The sequence below is a fragment of the Balaenoptera musculus genome, chromosome 4, assembly GCF_009873245.2.
Source record: "Balaenoptera musculus isolate JJ_BM4_2016_0621 chromosome 4, mBalMus1.pri.v3, whole genome shotgun sequence".
Lineage (NCBI taxonomy): Eukaryota > Metazoa > Chordata > Mammalia > Artiodactyla > Balaenopteridae > Balaenoptera > Balaenoptera musculus.
Window position 1 is genome coordinate 13,994,665 of NC_045788.1, and position 22,797 is coordinate 14,017,461.

Consider the following 22,797-nt stretch of genomic DNA (forward strand, 5'->3'; position numbering starts at 1 on the left):
TAGACAAGGTTATCTAAGCCAGATAAAACAGCAAAGCTCACTTAGGCAATGCAAGTTACTGGGTTTCATGCCTTTATGTAACTTTGTGTGTGCTTGCACTCCCTTGCTTCTCTCACACACTTGAACACATTATTGTAGCTTTAAGGAAAAATGTGGTCTTTGGAATCACAGACCTGTATTCAAGTCCTAGCTCCACCATTTACTGGCTGTGTAATTCTGGACAAGCTAGTTAACCTTTCTGATTCTCAATTTTTGCAGCCATAACATACACCTCTTGCATAGAGTTAGTGTGAAGATGAAATAAGAGCAGGTAACATGTCTATTTTGTTTACCAGTGTCTAGCTGCGAAGTACCTGACATACAGTAGGTGGCCAAAATGTATTTATTCAATGAATAAGTACAGAGCCTGGCATATAGCAGGCAATAAAAAACTTACCACTATGACTATGGGAAAAATTGATCACTGCTTCCTCTATGGTTTGACTTCATAAGACTTTTTATGGTTGTGGTTATATTGAATTATGTTACCATGTTAGCTAGATTTGTTAAATTTGCTTAAAAAAAGGATTGGACGCATTTTTCTCTATACCATTCTGTTTGTTTCTGTGCTCTTGATGTCCAAAGAAAAGAAGATGATATACTTAATTATGCTATAAATGTTTACCTTTTTTTAATTGAAAATTGGGAATTTTCCCCGGAGTTAAGTTTCAAGAAATTTGAAACATTTTAAAAGTAATTACCCAAAAAGCTATAAAACAATAGCCAGTGAGAAAAACTGATGGTTCATCAAATCATCAATTAGTATAAATTAATTAGCAATGGTTTATTAGAATCCTGTCTATTCCTGTTTGTGTACAGAGCTATAAAAAGCACAGCATAACTTCTAGTGGATGAGGTGAACATTTACTAATTCATTTAGCTGCAAAAGAACTTAAAATGATTTCTGAGAGTTTTTCTGAAACCTCAGCACAACTGAAGCTTTTCATTTTGTTGATTATCTTCTACATTGAGTTTTATTTTCTAGGTATGCTTTTTGCCATATTGAATTTTTTTTTTAATTTTTAATTTATTTTTGGCTGTGTTGGGTCTTCATTGCTGCACGCGGCCTTTCTCTAGTTGCGGTGAGCGGGGGCTACTCTTCACTGTGGTGTGCGGGCTTCTCATCGCAGTGTATTCTCTTGTTGTGGAGCACGGGCTCTAGGCACACAGGTTTCAGTAGCTGTGGCATGCAGGCCCTACAGCACACGGGTTTTAGTAGTTGTGGTGCAGAGGCTCAGTAGTTGTGGCTCGCGGGCTCTAGAGCACAGACTCAGTAGTTGTGGTGCACAGGCTTAGTTGCTCCACAGCACGTGGGATCTTCCTGGACCAGGGATCGAACCTGTGTCCCCTGCATTGGCAGGCGGAATCTTAACCACTGCTCCACCAGGGAAGTCCCTTGAATTTTATTAATATGTATGTATATTACCTTTTCAAAACAAAAGAAACACATGCAATACAGTAGGACTGACAATAGATGAAGGAGGTAGGAAAAAAGATAATAATTTTTAATAAAGTGATAAAGCTAAGAGTAGGTTATTACACAAAATTAAATGTCACAGGTCATATTGATATATAGTTTTTAGTGTTGACAGCAGAATTTGCTCTGAGTTTTCTATGGACAAAATAAAGTATGAAGCATAATCAGTCACAATGTTTATAGTGCATGTAGATTAAAAACAAACCAGCTGCACTTGGGTTGCTTCCAAGTGCCCATCAACAGATGATTGGGTTAAGAGGATGTGGTAATATACACAATGGAATATTACTCAGCCATAATAAAGAATGAAATATTGCCATTTGCAGCAACATGGATGGACCTAGAGAATATTATGCTTAGTGAAATAAGTCAGACAGAGAAAGACAAATACTGTATGATATCATTTACATGTGGAATCTAAAATATAATACAAATGAATGCATAGGCAAAACAGAAACAGACTCACAGATATAGAAAACAAACTTGTGGTTACAAAGGTGAAAGGGGAGGGGAGAGGGACAAATTAGGGGTATGGGATTAACAGATACAAACTACTATATACAAAACAGATAAGCATCAAGGATATATTGTATTGCACAGGGAATTATACTCATTATCTTATAATAACCTATAATGGAGTATAATCTGCAAAAACACTGAATGACAATGCTTTACATCTGAAACTGAAACTAACATTATATTACAAATCAACTGTACTTCAAAACAAAGCAAAAAAACCCAGCTGCTCAAGAGTGACAATTTTCATGGAGAGATCAGTCAAGAGATCAGTCAACTATGAGCAGAACAACCATCAATGAAAAAGACCAGAACCTACCAGAAAAGATCTTCTACAACTAAAAACATAAAGAAGGAACCACAATGGGGTGGGTAGGACAGGTGGACTCACAATATAGTCAAGTCCCATAACCCCAGTTGGATGACCCACAAACTGGTGAATAATTACACTGCAGAGGTTTTCCCACAGGAGTGAGAGGTCTGAGCCCCACGTTGGGCTCCCCATTCTGGGGGTCCTGCATCAGGAAGATGAGCCCCCAGTGTATTTGGCTTTGAAGGCTAGTGGTGCTTAATTATGGGAGTCCCAGAGGATTGGGGAAAACAGAGACTTCACTCTTAAACAGTGCACAAAAAATCTCACACACTCCAGGACCCAAAATAAAAGCCATAACTTGATAGAAGCCTGGGACAGACCTACCTGTTGGTCTTGGAGAGTCTCCCAGAGAGGCAGGAGGCAACTGCAGCTCACCTTGGGGCCACAGACACTGGTGGCAGCCATTCTTGGGAGCTCCTTCTACCATGTGGACATTGGTGTTTGCAGGCACCATTGTGGAATCCTCCCTCTGGCTTATTACCCCCAGGACCCAGCCCTGCCCTGGCCCAACAGCCTGTAGTCGCCAGTGCTGGGGCGCCTCAAGCCAAGCAACCCACTGGGCAAGGACACAGCCCCACCCATCAGCAGACAGGCTGCCTTAAGACCCCTTAAGCCCACAGCTGCCTCTGGACATGGCCCTGCCTACCAGAGGGCCCAGGACCTAACTCCAGCCACCAGTGGGCAGGGACCAGATGGAAGAAAACCACAATCTGGCAGCCTGCAGACCCAGCCCATCTACCAACAGGCCAGAGACCCTGCCCTGGGACAAGCTTGGCCCCAGCCCTGTTCACTAGCAGGCTAATTCAAGCTTCTGGACACCCCCGACCCTGTGTCAGAAACCCACCCCCCACCAGCAGCAATCTGATACCATCTCTGGAATCCTTGGACCCTGCAACTGACTCCAGGACCTCCTCTGCCTTCCAGTAGTCTGGAAATAACCCCAGGACCTGGCTTCACCCACCAGGAAGGTGGGCAACAACCCTGGAGTCTTCTGGACCCTGACTCTGCCAACCAGTGAGCCAGCACTAGCCCTGGGGCCCCCCTGGGCTAGTTCTTCAGTCAGCGGCCTTGTGACCCAGCCCCGCCAACCAGCAGCCGGCAGCCTCCACATAAGGCAGAGCGTAGCAACCAACCAGACTGGGGGCTAACCAAACCTACCAGACTGCCCACATATTCAGCTGCCCACAAGAGAAGGTCCCAGGTAGCCCTCATAGGGGGAACCCCTAGAGCATATAGCTTGGGAGATGAGAAAGAAGTGCACTGCTGGGATGCATAGGACATCTGCTACAGAAGGTCACTTCTCCAAGGTCGGGAAATGTAACTAACTTAGCAGATACATAAAAATACAAACAGCAACTTAGGTAAAATGAGGTGACAGAGGAACATGCTCCAGATGAAGAAATAAGACAAAACCCCAGAAAAAGAACTAAGTGAAGTGGAGACAGGAAACCTACTTAAGAAAGAGTTCAGGGTAGTGATGGTAAAGATGATGAAAAAACCGAGGAGAAGAATGGATACACAGAGCGAGAAGTTAGAAGTTCTTAACAAAGAGTCAAAAAATATGCAGAACAACTAAACAGAGATGAAGAATACAATAAATGACATGAAAAAATATACTAGAAGTAATCAACGGTAGACTAAATGATACAGAGGAATGGATCAGTGAGCTGGAAGACAGAGTAGTGCAAATCACTGATGTGGAACAGAAAAAAGAAAAAATAATGAAAAGAAATGAGGACAGTTTAAGAGACCTCTGGGACAACATCAAGCACAATAACATTTGCATTATAGAGGTCCTACAAGGAGAAGAGAGAGAGAAAGGGGATGAGAACATATTTGAAGACATAATAGCTAAAAACTTCCCTAACCTGGGAAAGGCAATAGACATCCAAGTCCCATAAGTGTAGAGTCCCATAAAGGATTAACCCCAAGAGGAACATGCCAAGACACATTTTAATTAAAATGGCAAAAAGCAAAGATAAAGAGAGACTATTAAAAGCAACAAGGGAAAAGCAAAAAATAACATATAAGGGAACTCCCATAAGGTTATCAGCTGACTTTTCAGCAGAAACTCTACAGGCCAGAAGGGAGTGGTACAATACCTTTAAAGTGGTGAAAGGGGAGCTTCCCTAGTGGTGCAGTAGTTAAGAATCCACCTGCCAATGCAGGGGACAGAGGTTCAAGCCCTGGTCCGGGAAGATCCCACATGCCATGAAGCAACTAAGCCTGTGCACCACAGCTACTGAGCCTGCACTCTAGAGCCTGCGAGCCACAACTACTGAGCCCACACGCCACAACTACTGAAGCCCACGTGCCTAGAGCCCGTGCTCTGCAACAAGAGAAGCCACCAAAATGAGAAGCCCACACATCACTACAAAGAGTAGCTTCCACTCGCCACAACTAGAGAAAGCCAGTGCACAGCAAAGAAAACCCAACACAGCTAAAAATAAATAAATTAAAGAAATAAATTAAAAAAAAAAGAATAAAGTGATGAAAGGGAAACCCTACAACCAGGAATACTCTACCCAGCAAGGCTCTTATTCAGATTTGATGAAGAGATCAAAAGTTTTACAGACAGACAAAAGCTAAAAGAGTTCAGCATCACCAAACTAGGTTTACAAGAAATGTTAAAGAAACTTCTCTAAGCAAAAAAGAAAAGGCCACAACTAGACACAAGAAAATTATGAAATGAAAAAGTTCATTGGTAAAGGCAAACATAAGTAAAGGTGGGAAATTATCCATGTACAAAGCTAGTAGGAAGATTAAAAGACAAAAGTAGTAAAATCATTAATATCCACAATAAGCAGGTAAGGAATACACAACCAATTAGATGTAAAATATGATATCAAAAACAGTAATCATGAGAGGAAGAGAGTACAAATGCAGGGTTGTTAAAATGCATTTGAAATTAAGCAGTCAGCAACTTAGAACAATCATATATATATATATATATGTATGTATACCCACCTACCTCATCATAACCACAAACCAAAAATCTATAATAGATATACATACAAAAAAGAAAAAGGAATCCAAACATAACTCTAAAGATACTCATCACATCACATGACAAGAGAACAAAAGAATAAGAAAGGGGAAAAAAAAGACCCACAAAACAATTCTAAAACAATTAACAAAATGGCAATAAGAACTTACATATCAGTAATTACCTCAAATGTAAGTGAAATAAATGCTCCAGTCAAAAGACACAGAGTGGCTGAATGGATACAAAAACAAGACCTGTATAGATGCTGCCTACAAGAAGCTCACTTGAGATCTAAAGACACACAAAGACTGAAAGTGAGAGGATGGAAAAAGGTATTCTATGTAAATGGAAATCAAAAGAAAGCTGGGGTAGTAAAAGTTATATCAGACAAAATAGACTTTAAAATAAAGACTGTTACAAGAGACAAAGACACTACACATAATGATCAAGGGATCAATCCAAGAAGAATATATAACAATTGTAAATACATATGCACCCAACATAGGAGCACCTAAATACATAAAGCAAATATTAGCAGACATAAACGGAGATATCGACAGTAACATAATACTAGTGGGGGACTTTAACACCCCACTTACATTAATGGACAGATCACCCAGACAGAAAATCAATAAGCCTTAAATGACACATTAGAACAGATGGACTTAGTTGATATATATAGAATATTCTATCTGAAAGCAGCGGAATACACATTCTTTTCAAGTGCACATGGACCATTCTCCAGGATAGATCACATGCTAGACCACAAAACAATCCTCAGTAAATTTAAGAAAACTGAAATCATATGAAGCATCTTTTCCAACCACAACGCTAAGAGACTAGAAATCAAGTACTAGAAAAAAACTGCAAAAAACACAAGATGCTAAACAATATGTTACTAAACAACAAATGGAACACTGAGGAAGTCAACAAGGAAATAAAAACTTACCTAAAGACAAATGAAAATGAAAACATGATGATCCAAAATTTATGAGATGCAGCAAAAGCAGTTCTAAGAGGGAAGCTTATAGTGATACAAGCTTACCTCAGAAAAAAGAAAAATCTCAAATAAACAACTTAAACTTACACCTAAAGGAACTAGAAAAAGAAGAACAAACAAAACCCAAAGTCAGTAGGAGAAAAGAAATCGTAAAGATCAGAGCAGAAATAAATGAAATAGAGACTAAAAAAATCAATAGAAAAGATAAATGAAACTAAAAGCTGGTTCTCTATGAAGATAAGCAACACTGATAAACCTTTAGTCAGACTTATCAAGAAAAAAAGGGAGAGGTATCAAATCAATAAAATCAGAAATGAAAAAGAAGTTACAACTGACATCACAGAAATATAAAGAATCATGAGAGACTACAATGAACAACTATATGCCAATGAAATCAACAACCTCGAAGAAACAGACAAATTTTTAGAAAGGCACAATCTTCCCAGACTGAACCAGGAAGAAATAGAAAATATGAACAGATCAATTACCAGTAATGAAATTGAATCAGTAATTTAAAAACTCCCAAAAAACAGAAGTCCAGGACCAGATGGCTTCATGGGTAAATTCTACCAAACATTTACAGAAGAGTTAATGCCTATCCTTTTTAAACTATTCCAAAAAACTGCAGAGGAAGTAACACTTCTGAACCCATTCTATGAGGCAAGCATCACCCTGATATCAAAACCAGAAAAAGATATGACAAAAAAAGAAAGTTACAGGCCAATATCACTGATGAACATAGATGCAAAAATCCTCAACCAAATACTAGCAAACCAAATACAACAACACATTAAAAGGATCATACACCATGATAAAGTGGGATTTACCCCAGGGATGGAAGGACTTTTCAATATCTGCAAATTAATCAATGTGATACACCACATTAATAAACTGAAGAATAAAAATCATATGATCATCTCAATAGATGCAGGAAAAGCTTTTGACAAAATTCAACATCCATTTATGGTATTTTTCTCAAGAGAGTGGGCATAGAGTAGGGAACATATCTCAACATAATGAAGGTCATTCATGACAAACCCACAGTTAACATCATACTCAACAGTGAAAAGCTGAAAGGATTTCCTCTAAGATCAGGTACAAGACAGGGATGCCCACTCTTGCCATTTTTATTCAATATAGTATTGGAAGTCCTAATCACAGCAGTCAGACAAGAAAAAGAAATAAAAGGAATCCAAATTTGAAAGGAAAAAGTAAAACTGTCACTCTTTGTAGATCACATGGTACTATACATAGAAAATCCTAAAGACACCACCAGAAAACTACTAGAGCTCATCAATGAATTTGGCAAAGTTGCAGGATACAAAATTAATGTACAGAAATCTGTTGCATTTCTATACACTAACAATGAACTATCAGAAAAAGAAATTAAGGAAAGAATCCCATTTACCATTGCATCAAAAAGAACAAAATACCTAGGAATAAACCTACCTAAGGAGGTAAAAGACCTGCAGTTGGAAAACTATAAGATACTGACAAAAGAAAATGAAGATGACACAAACAGATGGAAAGATATACCATGTTCTTGGACTGGAAGAATTAATATTCTTAAAATGACCATACTACCCAAGGCAATCTACAGATTCAATGCAATCCCTATCAAAATACCAATGGCATTTTTCACAGAACTAGAACAAATAATTCTTAAATTTATATGGAGGGAATTCCCTGGAGATCCAGTGGTTAGGACTCTGTGCTTTCACTGCCAAGGGCCCAAGTTCAATCCCTGGTAGGGGAACTAAGATCCCACGAGGCGTGCAGTGTGGCCAAAAAAAAATTAAATTTTTATGGAAACACAAAAGACCCTGAATAGCCAAAACAATCTTGAGAAAGAACAGAAGTGGAGGAATCATGCTCCCTGACTTCAGATTATACTACAAAGCTACAGTCATTAAAACAGTATGGTATTGGCACAAAAACAGACACAAAGATCAATGGAATATAACAGAGAATGCAGAAATAAATCCACGCACTTATGGTCAATTAATCTATGACAAAGGAGGCAAGAATATATAATGGAGAAGACAGTCTCTTCAAAACTGGTTCTGAGAAAACTGGACAGCTACATGTAAAAGCATGATATAAGAACATTTTCTCACACTACATACAAAAATAAATTCAAAATGGATTAAAGACCTAAATGTAAGACTAGAAATGAAACTCCTAGATGAAAACAGACCACACTCTTTGATATAAATTGTAGCCATACGTTTTTAGATTTATCTCCTAAAGCAAAGGAAATAAAAGCAAAAATAAACAAATGGGGCCTAATTAAACTTAAAAGCTTTTGCACAGCAAAGGAAATCATCAACAAAATAAGAAGACAACCTACTGAATGGGAGAAAATATCTGCAAATGATATGACCAATAAGGGATTAATATCCCAAATATATAAACAGCTCATACAACTCAATATTTAAAAAAAAAAAAAACCTGATTAAAAAATGGGCATAAGACCTGAATAGACTTTTTTCCAAAGAGGAAATGCAGATGGTCAACAGGCACATGAAAAGATGTTCAACATCGCTAATCATTAGGGAAATGAAATCAAAACCACAATGAGATATCACCTCACACCTGTCACAATGGCCATCATCAAAAAGAACACAAATAGCAAATGCTAGTGAGGATGTGGAGAAAAGGGAACCCTCATACAATGTTGGTGGGAATGTGAATTCGTGCAGCCACTGTGCAAAACAGTATGGAGGTTTTGCAAAAAACTAAAAATAGAACTATAATATGACTCAGCAATTCCACTCCTGGGTATACATCTGAAGAAAACAACAACACTAATTTGAAAAGTTACATGTATCCAGTGTTCATACCAGCATTATTTACAATAGTCAAGATATGGAAGCAACCTAAGTGTCCATCAACAGATGAATGGATATAGAAGACATGATATATATATATATATACACAATGGAATGCTACTCAGGCATAAAAAAGAGGGAAATTTTGCCATTTGCAACAACGTGCATGGACTTGGATGGTATTATGCTAAGTGAAATAAGTTGGACAGAGAAAGACAAATGCTGCATGATATCACTTATATGTGGAATGTAAAAAATAAACTAGTGAATATAACAAAAAAGAAACAGACTTATAGACTTAGAGAACAAACTAGTGGTTACCAATGGGGAGAGGGAAGGAGGGAGGGGCAATTTAGAGGTAGGGGATTAAGAGGTACAAAGTATTATGTATAAAATAAGCTATAAGGACACAGAGAATATAGCCAATATTTTATAATAACTATAAATGGAGTATAACCTTTAAAATTTGTGAATCACTATACTGTACACCTGTAACTTACATAATACTATATATCGACTATACTTTAATTTTTAAAAAGTAACAATTTTTCTTGGCAATGGCTTAAGAAAAATGTCACCCATCAGTCTGCATGAAGGAAACATTGTGTAGTGGACTGAAATGTCTTCAACAACATCAAGAGAACTTCCAGGGGTATGTAATCCCTAGAAAGTAGCTTGTGCTGAAAAGTGACTAAAAGGACAAAAACGAATCAAGTCCAAATGTGAGAGTGGGAGTCTAGATGTAAAAGGCAACTTGATAGTTCGAGAAGAATAGAAAAGATTTGAAAAAAACATTTAAAAAAATGTCACAGATTTTACAAAGAGATGAAGTTCCAACCTAGATGAAATTATGCAGCATAGATATGTCCCAGACCCCATTAACGTGACTTTACAACTTCATTCTGTAGCAAAAATACAATGAACCAAGATCAGGGTTGGAGATTATATATAAAGTCAAGAGGTGAGAAGATTCTGGAATAACAATATAAGGTCAGGAAACTTTATAACTCTTACATTACTTGCACACACATCCAGTCAAAAAATTATTAATTCATTGATAATAAAGAAGGTAGTTCTTGGGAGGAGAGAAGATGGTGGAAGAGTAAGACGCGGAGATCACCTTCCTTCCCACAGATACAGTAGAAATACATCTACACGTGGAACTGCTCCTACAGAACACCCACTGAACGCTGGCAGAAAACGTCAGACCTCCCAAAAGGCAAGAAAATCCCCACGTACCTGGGTAGGGCAAAAGAAAAAAAGAAACAACAGAGACAAAAGAATAGGGACGGCACCTGCACCAGTGGGAGGGAGCTGTGAAGGAGGAAAGATTTCCACGCACTAGGAAGCCCCTTCGCGGGCAGAGACTGCGGGTGGCGGAGGGGGGAGCTTCGGAGCCACGGAGGAGAGCACAGCCACAGGGGTGCGGAGGGCAAAGTGGAGAGATTCCCGCACAGAGGATCGGTGCCGACCTGCACTCACCAGCCCGAGAGGCGTGTCGGCTCACACGCCGGGGCGGGCGGGGCTGGGAGCTGAGGCTAGGGCTTCGGTCGGATCGCAGGGAGAGGACTGGGGCTGGCGGTGTGAACACAGCCTGAAGGGGTTAGTGCATCACAGCTAGTCGGGAGGGAGTCCGGGAAAAAGTCTGCAGCTGCCGAAGAGGCAAGAGACTTTTTCCTCCCTCTTTGTTTCCTGGTGCGCGAGGAGAGGGGATTCAGAGCGCCGCCTAAATGAACTTCAGAGACGGGCACGAGCCGCGGCTATCAGCACGGACCCCACAGCAACAGGGGCGCAGAGGAAAAAATGGAGAGACTCCCGCACAGAGGCTCGGCGCCAAGCAGCACTCAGCAGCCCGAGAGGCTTGTCTGCTCACCCGCCGGGGCGGGCGGGGCTGGGAGCTGAGGCTCAGTTTCGGTTGGATCGCAGGGAGAGGACTGGGGTTGGCGGCGTGAACACAGCCTGAAGGGGTTAGCGCACTACAGCTGGCTGGGAGGGAGACCGGGAAAAAGTCTGCAGCTGCCAAAGAGGCAAGAGACTTTTTCTTGCCTCTTTGTTTCGCGGCGCGCGGGGAGGGGGGATTCAGAGCGCCGCCTAAACGAACTCCAGAGACGGGCGTGAGACGATGGGGCTGCTGCTGCCGCCTCCAAAAATCCTGTGTGCGAGCACAGGTCACTCTCCACACCGCCCCTCCCGGGAGCCTGTGCAGCCTGCCACTGCCAGTGTCCCGTGATCCAGGGACAACTTTCCTGGGAGAACGCAGGGCGCGCCTCAGGCTGCTGCAACGTCACGCCGGCCTCTGATGCCGCAGGCTCGCCCCGCCTCCTCCGTACCCCTCCCTCCCCGCGGCCTGGGTGAGCCAGAGCCCCCGAAGCGAAGCAGCTGCTCCTTTAACCCCGTTCTGTCTGGGCGGGGAACAGACGCCCTCAGGCGACCTACACGCAGAGGCAGGTCCAAATCCAAAGCTGAACCCCGGGAGCTGTGCGAACAGAGAAGAGAAGGGGAAATCTCTCCCAGCAGCCTCAGAAGCAGCGGATTAAAGCTCCACAATCAACTTGATGTGCCTGCATCTGTTGAATACCTGAATAGACAATGAATCATCCCAAATTCAGGAGGTGGACTTTGGGAGCAGGATGTATTAATTTTTCCCCTTTTCCTTTTTTTGTGAGTGTATATGTAAATGCTTCTGGGTGAGATTTTGTCTGTATAGCTTTACTTTATAATAGCTTTATTTTACTTCACTATATTATAGCCTCTTTCTTTCTTTCTTTCTTTCTATTTTTTCTCCCTTTTACTCTGAGCCGTGTGGACGAAAGGCTCTTGGTGCTCCAGCCAGGCATCAGGGCTGTGCCTCTGAGGTGGGAGAGCCAACTTCAGGACACTGGTCCACAAGAGACCTCCCAGCTCCACGTAATACCAAACGGCAAAAATCTCTCAGAGATCTCCATCTCAACATCAAGACCCAGCATCACTCAATGACCAGCAAGCTACAGTGCTGAACACCCTATGCCAAACAACTAGCAAGACAGGAACACAGCCCCATCCATTAGCAGAGAGGCTGCCTAAAATCATAATAAGGCCACAGACACCCCAAAATACACCACCAGACGTGGACGTGCCCACCAGAAAGACAAGATCCAGCCTCATCCACCAGAACTCAGGCACAAGTCCCCTCCACCAGGAAGCCTACACAACCCACTGAACCAACCTTAGCCACTGGGGACAGATACCAAAAACAACGGGAACTACGAACCTGCAGCCTGTGAAAAGGAGACCCCAAACACAATAAGATAAGCAAAATGAGACGACAGAAAAACACAGAGCAGATGAAGGAGCAGGGTCAAAACACACCAGACTGAACAAATGAAGAGGAAATAGGTAGACTACGTGAAAAAGAATTCAGAATAATGATAGTAAGGATGATCCAAAATCTGGGAAATAGAATAGACAAAATGCAAGAAACATTTAACAAGGACGTAGAAGAACTAAAGAGGAACCAAGCAACGATGAAAACCAAATAAATGAAATTAAAAATACTCTAGATGGGATCAATAGCAGAATAACTGAGGCAGAAGAAAGGATAAGTGACCTGGAAGATAAAATGCTGGAAATAACTACTGCAGAGCAGGATAAAGAAAAAAGAATGAAAAGAACTGAGGACAGTCTCAAAGACCTCTGGCACAACATTAAACGCACCAACATTCGAATTATAGGGGTCCCAGAAGAAGAAGAGAAATAGAAAGGGACTGAGAAAATATTTGAAGAGATTATAGTTGAAAACTTCCCTAATATGGGAAAGGAAATAGTTAATCAAGTCCTGGAAGCACAGAGAGTCCCATACAGGATAAACCCAAGGAGAAACACGCCAAGACACATATTAATCAAACTGTCAAAAATTAAATATAAGGAAAACATATTAAAGGCAGCAAGGGAAAAACAACAAATAACACACAAGGGAATCCCCATAAGGTTAACATCTGATCTTTCAGCAGAAACTCTGCAAGCCAGAAGGGAGTGGCAGGATATACTTAAAGTGATGAAGGAGAAAAACCTACAACCAAGATTACTCTACCCAGCAAGGATCTCATTCAGATTCGATGGAGAAATTAAAACCTTTACAGACAAGCAAAAGCTGAGAGAGTTCAGCACCACCAAACCAGCTTTACAACAAATACTAAAGGAACTTCTCTAGGCAAGAAACACAAGAGAAGGAAAACACCTACAATAACAAACCCAAAATATTTAAGAAAATGGGAATAGGAACATACATATCGATAATTACCTTGAATGTAAATGGATTAAATGCTCCCACCAAAAGACACAGGCTGGCTGAATGGATACAAAAACAAGACCCATATATATGCTGTCTACAAGAGACCCACTTCAGACCTAGAGACACATACAGACTGAAAGTGAGGGGATGGAAAAAGATATTCCATGCAAATGGAAATCAAAAGAAAGCTGGAGTAGCAATTCTCATATCAGACAAAATAGACTTTAAAATAAAGACTATTACAAGAGACAAAGAAGGACACTCTATAATGATCAAGGGATCGATCCAAGAGGAAGGTATAACAATTGTAAATATTTATGCACCCAACATAGGAGCACCTCAATACATAAGGCAAATACTAACAGCCATAAAAGGGGAAATCAACAGCAACACAATCATAGTAGGGGACTTTAACACCCCACTTTCACCAATGGACAGATCATCCAAAATGAAAATAAATAAGGAAACACAAGCTTTAAATGATACATTAAACAAGATGGACTTAATTGATATTTATAGGACATTCCACCCAAAAACAACAGAATACACATTTTTCTCAAGTGCTCATGGAACATTCTCCAGGATAGATCATATCTTGGGTCACAAATCAAGCCTTGGAAAATTTAAGAAAATTGAAATCGTATCAAGTATCTTTTCTGACCACAACGCTATGAGACTAGATATCAATTACAGGAAAAGATCTGTAAAAAATACAAACACATGGAGGCTACACAATACACTACTTAATAACGAAGTGATCATTGAAGAAATCAAAGGGGAAATCACAAAATACCTAGAAACAAATGACAATGGAGATACGACGACCCAAAACCTATGGGACGCAGCAAAAGCAGTGCTAAGAGGGAAGTTTATAGCAATACAAGCCTACCTCAAGAAACAGGAAACATCTCGAATAAACAACCTAACCTTGCACCTAAAGCAATTAAAGAAAGAAGAACAAAAAAACCCCAAAGCCAGCAGAAGGAAAGAAATCATAAAGATTAGGTTGGAAATAAATGAAAAAGAAATGAAGGACACAATAGCAAAAATCAATGAAACTAAAAGCTGGTTCTTTGAGAAGATAAACAAAATTGATAAACCATTAGCCAGACTCATCAAGAGAAAAAGGGAGAAGACTCAAATCAATAGAATTAGAAATGAAAAAGGAGAAGTAACCACTGACACTGCAGAAATACAAAAGATCATGAGAGATTACTACAAGCAACTCTATGCCAATAAAATGGACAACCTGGAAGAAATGGACAGATTCTTAGAAATGCACAAACTGCCGAGACTGAACCAGGAAGAAATAGAAAATATGAACAGACCAATCACAAGCACTGAAATTGAAACTGTGATTAAAAACCTTCCAACAAACAAAAGCCCAGGACCAGATGGCTTCACAGGCGAATTCTATCAAACATTTAGAGAAGAGCTAACACCTATCCTTCTCAAACTCTTCCAAAATATTGCAGAGGGAGGAACACTCCCAAACTCATTCTACGAGGCCACCATCACCCTGATACCAAAACCAGACAAAGATGTCACAAAGAAAGAAAACTACAGGCCAATATCACTGATGAACATAGATGCAAAAATCCTCAACAAAATACTAGCAAACAGAATCCAACAGCACATTAAAAGGATCATACACCATGATCAAGTGGGGTTTATCCTAGGAATGCAAGGATTCTTCAATATACGCAAATCAATCAATGTGATACACCATGTTAACAAATTGAAGGAGAAAAACCATATGATCATCTCAATAGATGCAGAGAAAGCTTTCGACAAAATTCAACACCCATTTATGATAAAAGCCCTGCAGAAAGTAGGCATAGAGGGAACTTTCCTCAACATAATAAAGGCCATATATGACAAACCCACAGCCAACATTGTCCTCAATGGTGAAAAACTGAAACCATTTCCACTAAGACCAGGAACAAGACAAGGATGCCCACTCTCACCACTATTATTCAACATAGTTTTGGAAGTGTTAGCCACAGCAATCAGAGAAGACAAAGAAATAAAAGGAATCCAAATCGGAAAAGAAGAAGTAAAGCTGTCACTATTTGCAGATGACATGATACTATACATAGAGAATCCTAAAGATGCTACCAGAAAACTCCTAGAGCTAATCAATGAATTTGGTAAAGTAGCAGGATACAAAATTAATGCACAGAAATCTCTTGCATTTCTATACACTAATGACGAAAAATCTGAAAGTGAAATTAAGAAAGCACTCCCGTTTACCATTGCAACAAAAAGAATAAAATATCTAGGAATAAACCTACCTAAGGAGACAAAAGACCTGTATGCAGAAAATTATAAGACACTGATGAAAGAAATTAAAGATGATACAAATAGATGGAGAGATATACCATGTTCCTGGGTTGGAAGAATCAACATTGTGAAAATGACTCTACTACCCAAAGCAATCTACAGATTCAACGCAATCCCTATCAAACTACCACTGGCATTTTTCACAGAACTAGAACAAAAAATTTCACAATTTGTATGGAAACACAAAAGACCCCGAATAGCCAAAGCAATCTTGAGAACGAAAAATGGAGCTGGGGGAATCAGGCTCCCTGACTTCAGACTATATTACAAAGCTTCAGTAATCAAGACAGTTTGGTACTGGCACAAAAACAGAAATATAGATCAATGGAACAGGATAGAAAGCCCAGAGATAAACCCACACACATATGGTCACCTTATCTTTGATAAAGGAGGCAAGCATATACAGTGGAGAAAAGACAGCCTCTTCAATAAGTGGTGCTGGGAAAATTGGACAGGTTCATGTAAAAGTATGAAATTAGAACACTCCCTGACACCATGCACAAAAATAAACTCAAAATGGATTAAAGACCTAAGTGTAAGGGCAGACACTATCAAACTCTTAGAGGAAAACATATGCAGAACACTCTATGACATACATCACAGCAAGATTCTTTTTGACCCAGCTCCCAGAGAAATGGAAATAAGAACACAAATAAACAAATGGGACCTAATGAAACTTAAAAGCTTTTGCACAGCAAAGAAAACCATAAACAAGACCAAAAGACAACCATCAGAATGGGAGAAAATATTTGCAAATGAAGCAACTGACAAAGGATTAATCTCCAAGATTTACAAGCAGCTCATGCAGCTCAATAACAAAAAAACGAACAACCCAATCCAAAAATGGGCAGAAGACCTAAATAGACATTTCTCCAAAGAAGACATACAGATGGCCTACAGACACATGAAAGAATGCTCAACATCATTAATCATTAGAGAAATGCAAATCAAAACTACAATGAGATATCATCTCACACCGGTCAGAATGGCCATCATCAAAAAATCCAGAAACAATAAATGTTGGAGAGGGTGTGGAGAAAAGGGAACACTCTTGCACTGTTGGTGGGAATGTAAATTGATACAGCCACTATGGAGAACAGTTTGGAGGTTCCTTAAAAACTACAAATAGAACTACCATACGTCCCAGCAATCCCACTACTGGGCATATACCCTGAGAAAACCATAGTTCAAAAAGAGTCATGTACCAAAATGTTCATTGCAGCTCTATTTACAATAGCCAGGACATGGAAGCAACCTAAATGTCCATCGACAGATGAATGGATAAAGAAGATGTGGCACATATATACAATGGAATATTACTCAGCCATAAAAAGAAATGAAATGGAGGTATTTGTAATGAGGTGGATGGAGTTAGAGTCTGTCATACAGAGTGAAGTAAGTCAGAAAGAGAAAAACAAATACAGTATGCTAACACATATATACGGAATCTAAGGAGAAAAAAAAAAAGCCATGAAGAACCTAGTGGCAAGACGGGAATAAAGACACAGACCTACTACAGAATGGACTTGAGGATATGGGGAGGGGGTGGGGTGAGATGTGACAGGGTGAGAGAGTGTCATGGACATATATACACTACCAAATGTAAAATAGATAGCTAGTGGGAAGCAGCCGCATAGCACAGGGAGATCAGCTCGGTGCTTTGTGACCACCTAGAGGGGTGGGATGGGGAGGGTGGGAGGGAGGGAGATGCAAGAGGGAAGAGAAATGGGAACATATTGTATATGTATAACTGATTCACTTTGTTATAAAGCAGAAGCTAATACACCATTGTAAGGCAATTATACTTCAATAAAGATGTTTAAAAAAAAAAAAAAAAAAAAGAAGGTAGTTCTTGAAATGATTGATCATGCCCACCTGGGCCAGGCAAGGTGAGAAGTCAAATGAAGTCATAAGGGGTTCATGGATTCTAAAGTAAGAGCAATCAAATTTGTAGCATCTCACGTGAGGTATAAAGAAATAAAAGAAGTAGAAGGTAGTGAGGCTGTGGTCAAAGACAAGCGTTTCAGTTTCTAGATTACCAACGCTGACCAGTTCCAACAGAGATAAGCAGCAGTACAGTGTGGAAGGAATCATATGGAATTGGAAGTCAGTAGGTCTGAGTTCAAAACCTGGCTTTATGACGAAAGAGCATATTAAGGGTATTTAAAAACATCTGGAAAGTAAAAAGATTGGAAAAAAACCCAATCCCCCTGTCTTTTCTAGCAATAAAATTAAGTTTTATAACTAAGCTTTTCTCTAACTACACTGACATCTTAGAAATAGTGGGGGAATTAAAAAGAAAAATCCATTAAAAACACAAGTTTTGTTTTGCATAACAAATTTTTTTTTCATAAGAGAACATATAAAAGGCTGCAAGGCAGATGACTTCAGAAGAAAGTGTCCTTATATTTATCGTAAATACATCTGACTACTAATTAATGAATGCAGATAAAATATCTATGGGTTTATTAAATATATTTATTTTTCAAGTTGAAATGGTAATATGTACATTAAACTTCAAAGTCTTAAACATTTCTCTGCCAGATGGGTAAGATTTATATTTGGAAAATTAATGATATTTTCCAGGAAAACTGGATTTCTTTTAAACATTGCAGTGAGCATTTTGTACTACTGAAACACTTGCTCAAACATTCTTCAAATACTTTACATATCAGTAACTAGAAAATAACTAGGGATTGTGAAATTGAATGATATATTTTAGTTTTGTTATTGCCTTTAGTAATTCTTTACTGGTTTACCACACACATTCCTAGATGGTTTATCATTTAAAATTGTTTTTGTTTTCTTTCTTAATTGTTGTGTTTTCTGACGACAAAAATAAAATATGCTGTTGTTTGGGGGAAAAAAACCCAATAAAACCTCAAACCTTAAACATTACAGAAATGTACAACTTATAAATCTCCTATAATTTCATCCCCTATAACTACTGTTTAGGTTTTAGTACATATCTACTAAAAGTAAAGATTTGCTTTTACCCCAATTTTTCTAAAGAATAGACCTTGATAGGCAATCTTAGAAAAACAGAGGGGAAAAGAATGGAAAAGAAGAAGAGAATTGAAATAAGTTGAGCACCAGTTGTGCCAGGTACCAGCTAGTTGCTCCATATCAATTACCTCATTTCAGCTCCTTGGGCACCCTGAAATTTTTTTTCCCCCAATCCAAAAGGCACACAAGTCACACAATGTCAGTTTCCTGGCTTTGATAATATACTCTAGTTGTGTGAGATCTCTTTGGGGAATCTGGATGATGGATGCACAGGGCCCTCTACTATTTTACAACTTCTTGTGAGTCTTTAATGATTTCAAAATAAAAAGTTACAATAAAAACTGAGGCACAGAAAGGGGTTAAGGTCATACTGGTAGAGAATAAAAATTAAGCATAAATAAATGAGATGGAAATAGTACCTTAGTGATTAATTAAAATCAATTCTTTTAACATAGATTCATTCAGAAACATGTAACTACTTGCAGAAATGAATAAGATGCATTTACTGCTTTATAGGAGCTCTTAGTCTAGAAGGTCCTCATTTATTGAGCATCTACCATATAGACTCTAGACACAAAGGTAAGAAAAAAATTAATTAAAGGTATAATCCTTACCCTCAAAGGAAAAATAAAAAGCTTTCAATCATACCCCTAGGAATACATACAGTTGAGCACATACCTATACACACCCAGGGACTGATTTTCCAATTTGTGAAGTGCCTTCATGAAAAAACAAACATAGTCTAATTTTCTACTTCTTTATGAAATTTAAAAAATGAGATGGAACTATTGACTAGAATTAAACTATTGACTAGAATTAAATTCTAAAGTTTCATAGCTTTTAATGCCAGTCCACAGTGGGAATGTTTTCCTTCTTTGACTACTCTCTTAGTTTTATTGTATGATATACTTTAGCATTTGGGTACATATTGTTCTCTGCTGTTACCCGAGTATCTTTTCTCTCCATCTGTATTTTGAGCTCATTAAGAGCTGTTTTTCCTTCTAACCCCATGTTTCAGAGCACATAGTTGGCAATAAATAAATGCCAGTTGACTTGTACTTTGTCAACTGTATGTTACTTCCATAAAAAATTAGCTACACAGGGCTTCCCTGGTGGCGCAGTGGTTGAGAATCTGCCTGCTAATGCAGGGAACACGGGTTCGAGCCCTGGTCTGGGAAGACCCCACATGCTGTGGAGCAACTGGGCCCGTGAGCCACAACTACTGAGCCTGCGCGTCTGGAGCCTGTGCCCCGCAACAGGAGGGGCCGCGATAGTGAAAGGCCCGCGCACCGCGGTGAAGAGTGGCCCCCGCACCGTGATGAAGAGTGGCCCCCGCTTGCCGCAACTAGAGAAAGCCCTCCAACGAAATGAAGACCCAACACAGCCGAAAATAAATAAATAAATAAAGTAGCTATTAAAAAAAAAACAATTAGCTACGCATATTTATATGAGACAGAAATTGATTAACTTTGATTTAACTAATAATTATGGGATTACTGGGTATAAAGTAGAAGACATTTTACTAGCTACTATATAACCCTAAAACATAAAAGATAATGATATATGTAACAAATTAGCATTGCCTACACAGAACTTAAGTTAGATGATTCCTGTTTGGCAACTTTAATCCTATAAAAAATGGTTTTCTAACATGAGATTAAATATAAAAAGGGAATAACTATTTGGAACTTACCTGCCATTACTTTCAGCATATTTAATATTTAATTTCAGCATATTTAAACATTTTGGTAGACAACACATAACTAAGGAGATTTAGGTCTGAATTTTTCCTTTCTTGCTTAAGTAATGAATGTAAAAGTACTGTAGTTATATTGATAGAACACATAAAGAATGCTGACTTATTCAAAGATAGGCTCCAAAAATATTAATGAACCAAATGAAATAGATAAAATATAGACCAGATCCTGCTGTTTTAAGGTATATGCTTTTCTAATTTTTCCAGGTTATAAATTAGCAATCTTTAATTTTCTTATTCTATATTTAACAGTTATAATTCAGAATTCATCCATACCATTAACAATAAGTTACATATGCACACATACGTATAATTATATATACATAATTTAAATACCCAAACTGACTTTTCTGTGAAAAATTTTCTGTCTTGATGGTGAATGTGCTCGTATGTCTTTATATTATATTTGAACTTTCAATTGATATAGTAGTACTTTGAATTACGATAGCAATGCAATTTATAATGTTATTTTCATCCTGTCCTCTTCCTGTATGAAACGAACATGAAACCCAGAAGCTTAGCACATGAATTTAGAACAGCTCTTCCTGCCCTAAAACATCTTAGCATTCTGAGAAAACTAATGAACCCAGAAAATTTTCTCCTAAGAAGGAAGATTCAGGGAACTGTAAATCATTCACATCAATATCAGAATACTAAGGGCCAAATAAATGTCTTGTCCAAAGGCATACAGGTAAAGAGAGGAGAACTGAAGTACTTTCTTCATTCCCACCACACTCCTCCAATCTTATGCCTCACTATGCTCAGTGGAGGAGGGTTATAGTTCTGATTTGTTTGTACTCTTTATAAAGATTACACTGTGTACATTTACACAGGGCAAGGTTACATTAACCTCATACAAATTCTTTTGAAGCCTCAAAAGAGTCTTTTGGAATTCTGTCCTCTCTGAGCTTATAATAATCAAATTAAAAATTCTTTATCAGATAGGGAAAAAAATGAAAATGAACCAGAAGAAAGAGCAAGAACGTGGATAAGCTAAATATATTTAGTAGCTGAAAAATTTCTTTGAAGAAAACAGCAACATGCATGTAAATTCCCAAATCCTTTTAAAGTAGTAAATCAGATGATTAGACCCAGCCTTTTAAGGTGGGCAGATACCTATGCCAGAATATCTGCAGGACTTATTTCTAAAAGTTGTGAGTGGTAAAGTTAGTTTTGAATATAGGGGAAGAATGGGGATGGGGTGGGCTCCTTCAGTGCTCTGGGGGAACATCTACTTAGTATGTGTATCCCAAATCAGACATACTCAATTTTTTATAAACAGGGCTTCCAATACCTCTTTAGGGTGGAAAACTATGTTATCTAGTTTGAAATCTCCATGAATCAAATTTTCTTCATTGTCATTGTCTGGCAAGTTTTTCATTAGCCAGTCAGATAGTTGGTTCATGGCAGGGATGTCCTGATGAGCTGCAGCTTGATATTGCTTTGTCCAGGTTGATACCTAAAGATATATAAATTTAAAAAATGACAGAGCTGAAAGTGGAATATAAGATCCAGCAATTCTAAAATTAAAACAAAATTCAATTATATCAAATTTTGTTTTAGTGTTAAATGCTCAGGACAAATGCCGTGATACTCATATTAGCCTAAACACTCATATCAGCCTGAAAACTTCAACATTTAAGTTTCTCTTCCATCTAGTTCCATTTTACTTACCTTGACTTTTATCAGGAAAAAAAATACTGGCCTAGGAATCAAGAGACGTGGGTTCTAGTCTTTATTCAGCAACTATTATGTGGAAGGAGAAAAAAAAAAACAAGAACACACACAAACACACACACGTACATACCAAAAAAATAGACATGGAAAATTTCTGGAAGGGTCACAAGAAATAAGTAATCCTTGAAAACTGTAATATGGGGACTAGAAGAAGAAGGGAGATCTTTATTTTTCATTTTAATCCCCTTATTACCCATAGAATCTTCTAAAGAATCTTCAAAAATATATTATAGATATGAAAAATGCAAAGATTTTTTTATTGTTCTTAGAATTGAATGCAAATAAGACAACCTATTCTCAAAGTCCTCCATCAACTGAAATAATATTATTTATCTACTTATATCTCTCTCTCCACTTTCTAAGGTATCTCTGTTCAATTTAGTACAGTAAAGATCTTCATCTTTGGAATCACAGAGGGTTGGGTTTAAATTATGTCTAAGCCACTTATTTGTATATTACTTAA

At 38.6% G+C, this 22,797-nt stretch overlaps 1 protein-coding gene across 2 annotated transcripts in view; it reads right to left on the reverse strand.

Annotated features, from left to right (window-relative positions):
- Positions 1–22,797, reverse strand: part of ACAD11 (acyl-CoA dehydrogenase family member 11) — a 103,946-nt gene that overhangs the window by 63,744 nt on the left and 17,405 nt on the right. For both annotated transcript variants that reach the window (XM_036851125.1, XM_036851126.1), the window contains one exon: positions 21,892–22,056. In XM_036851125.1, the coding sequence (XP_036707020.1) occupies positions 21,892–22,056 (165 nt within the window). The remainder of the gene's footprint in view (positions 1–21,891; positions 22,057–22,797) is intronic.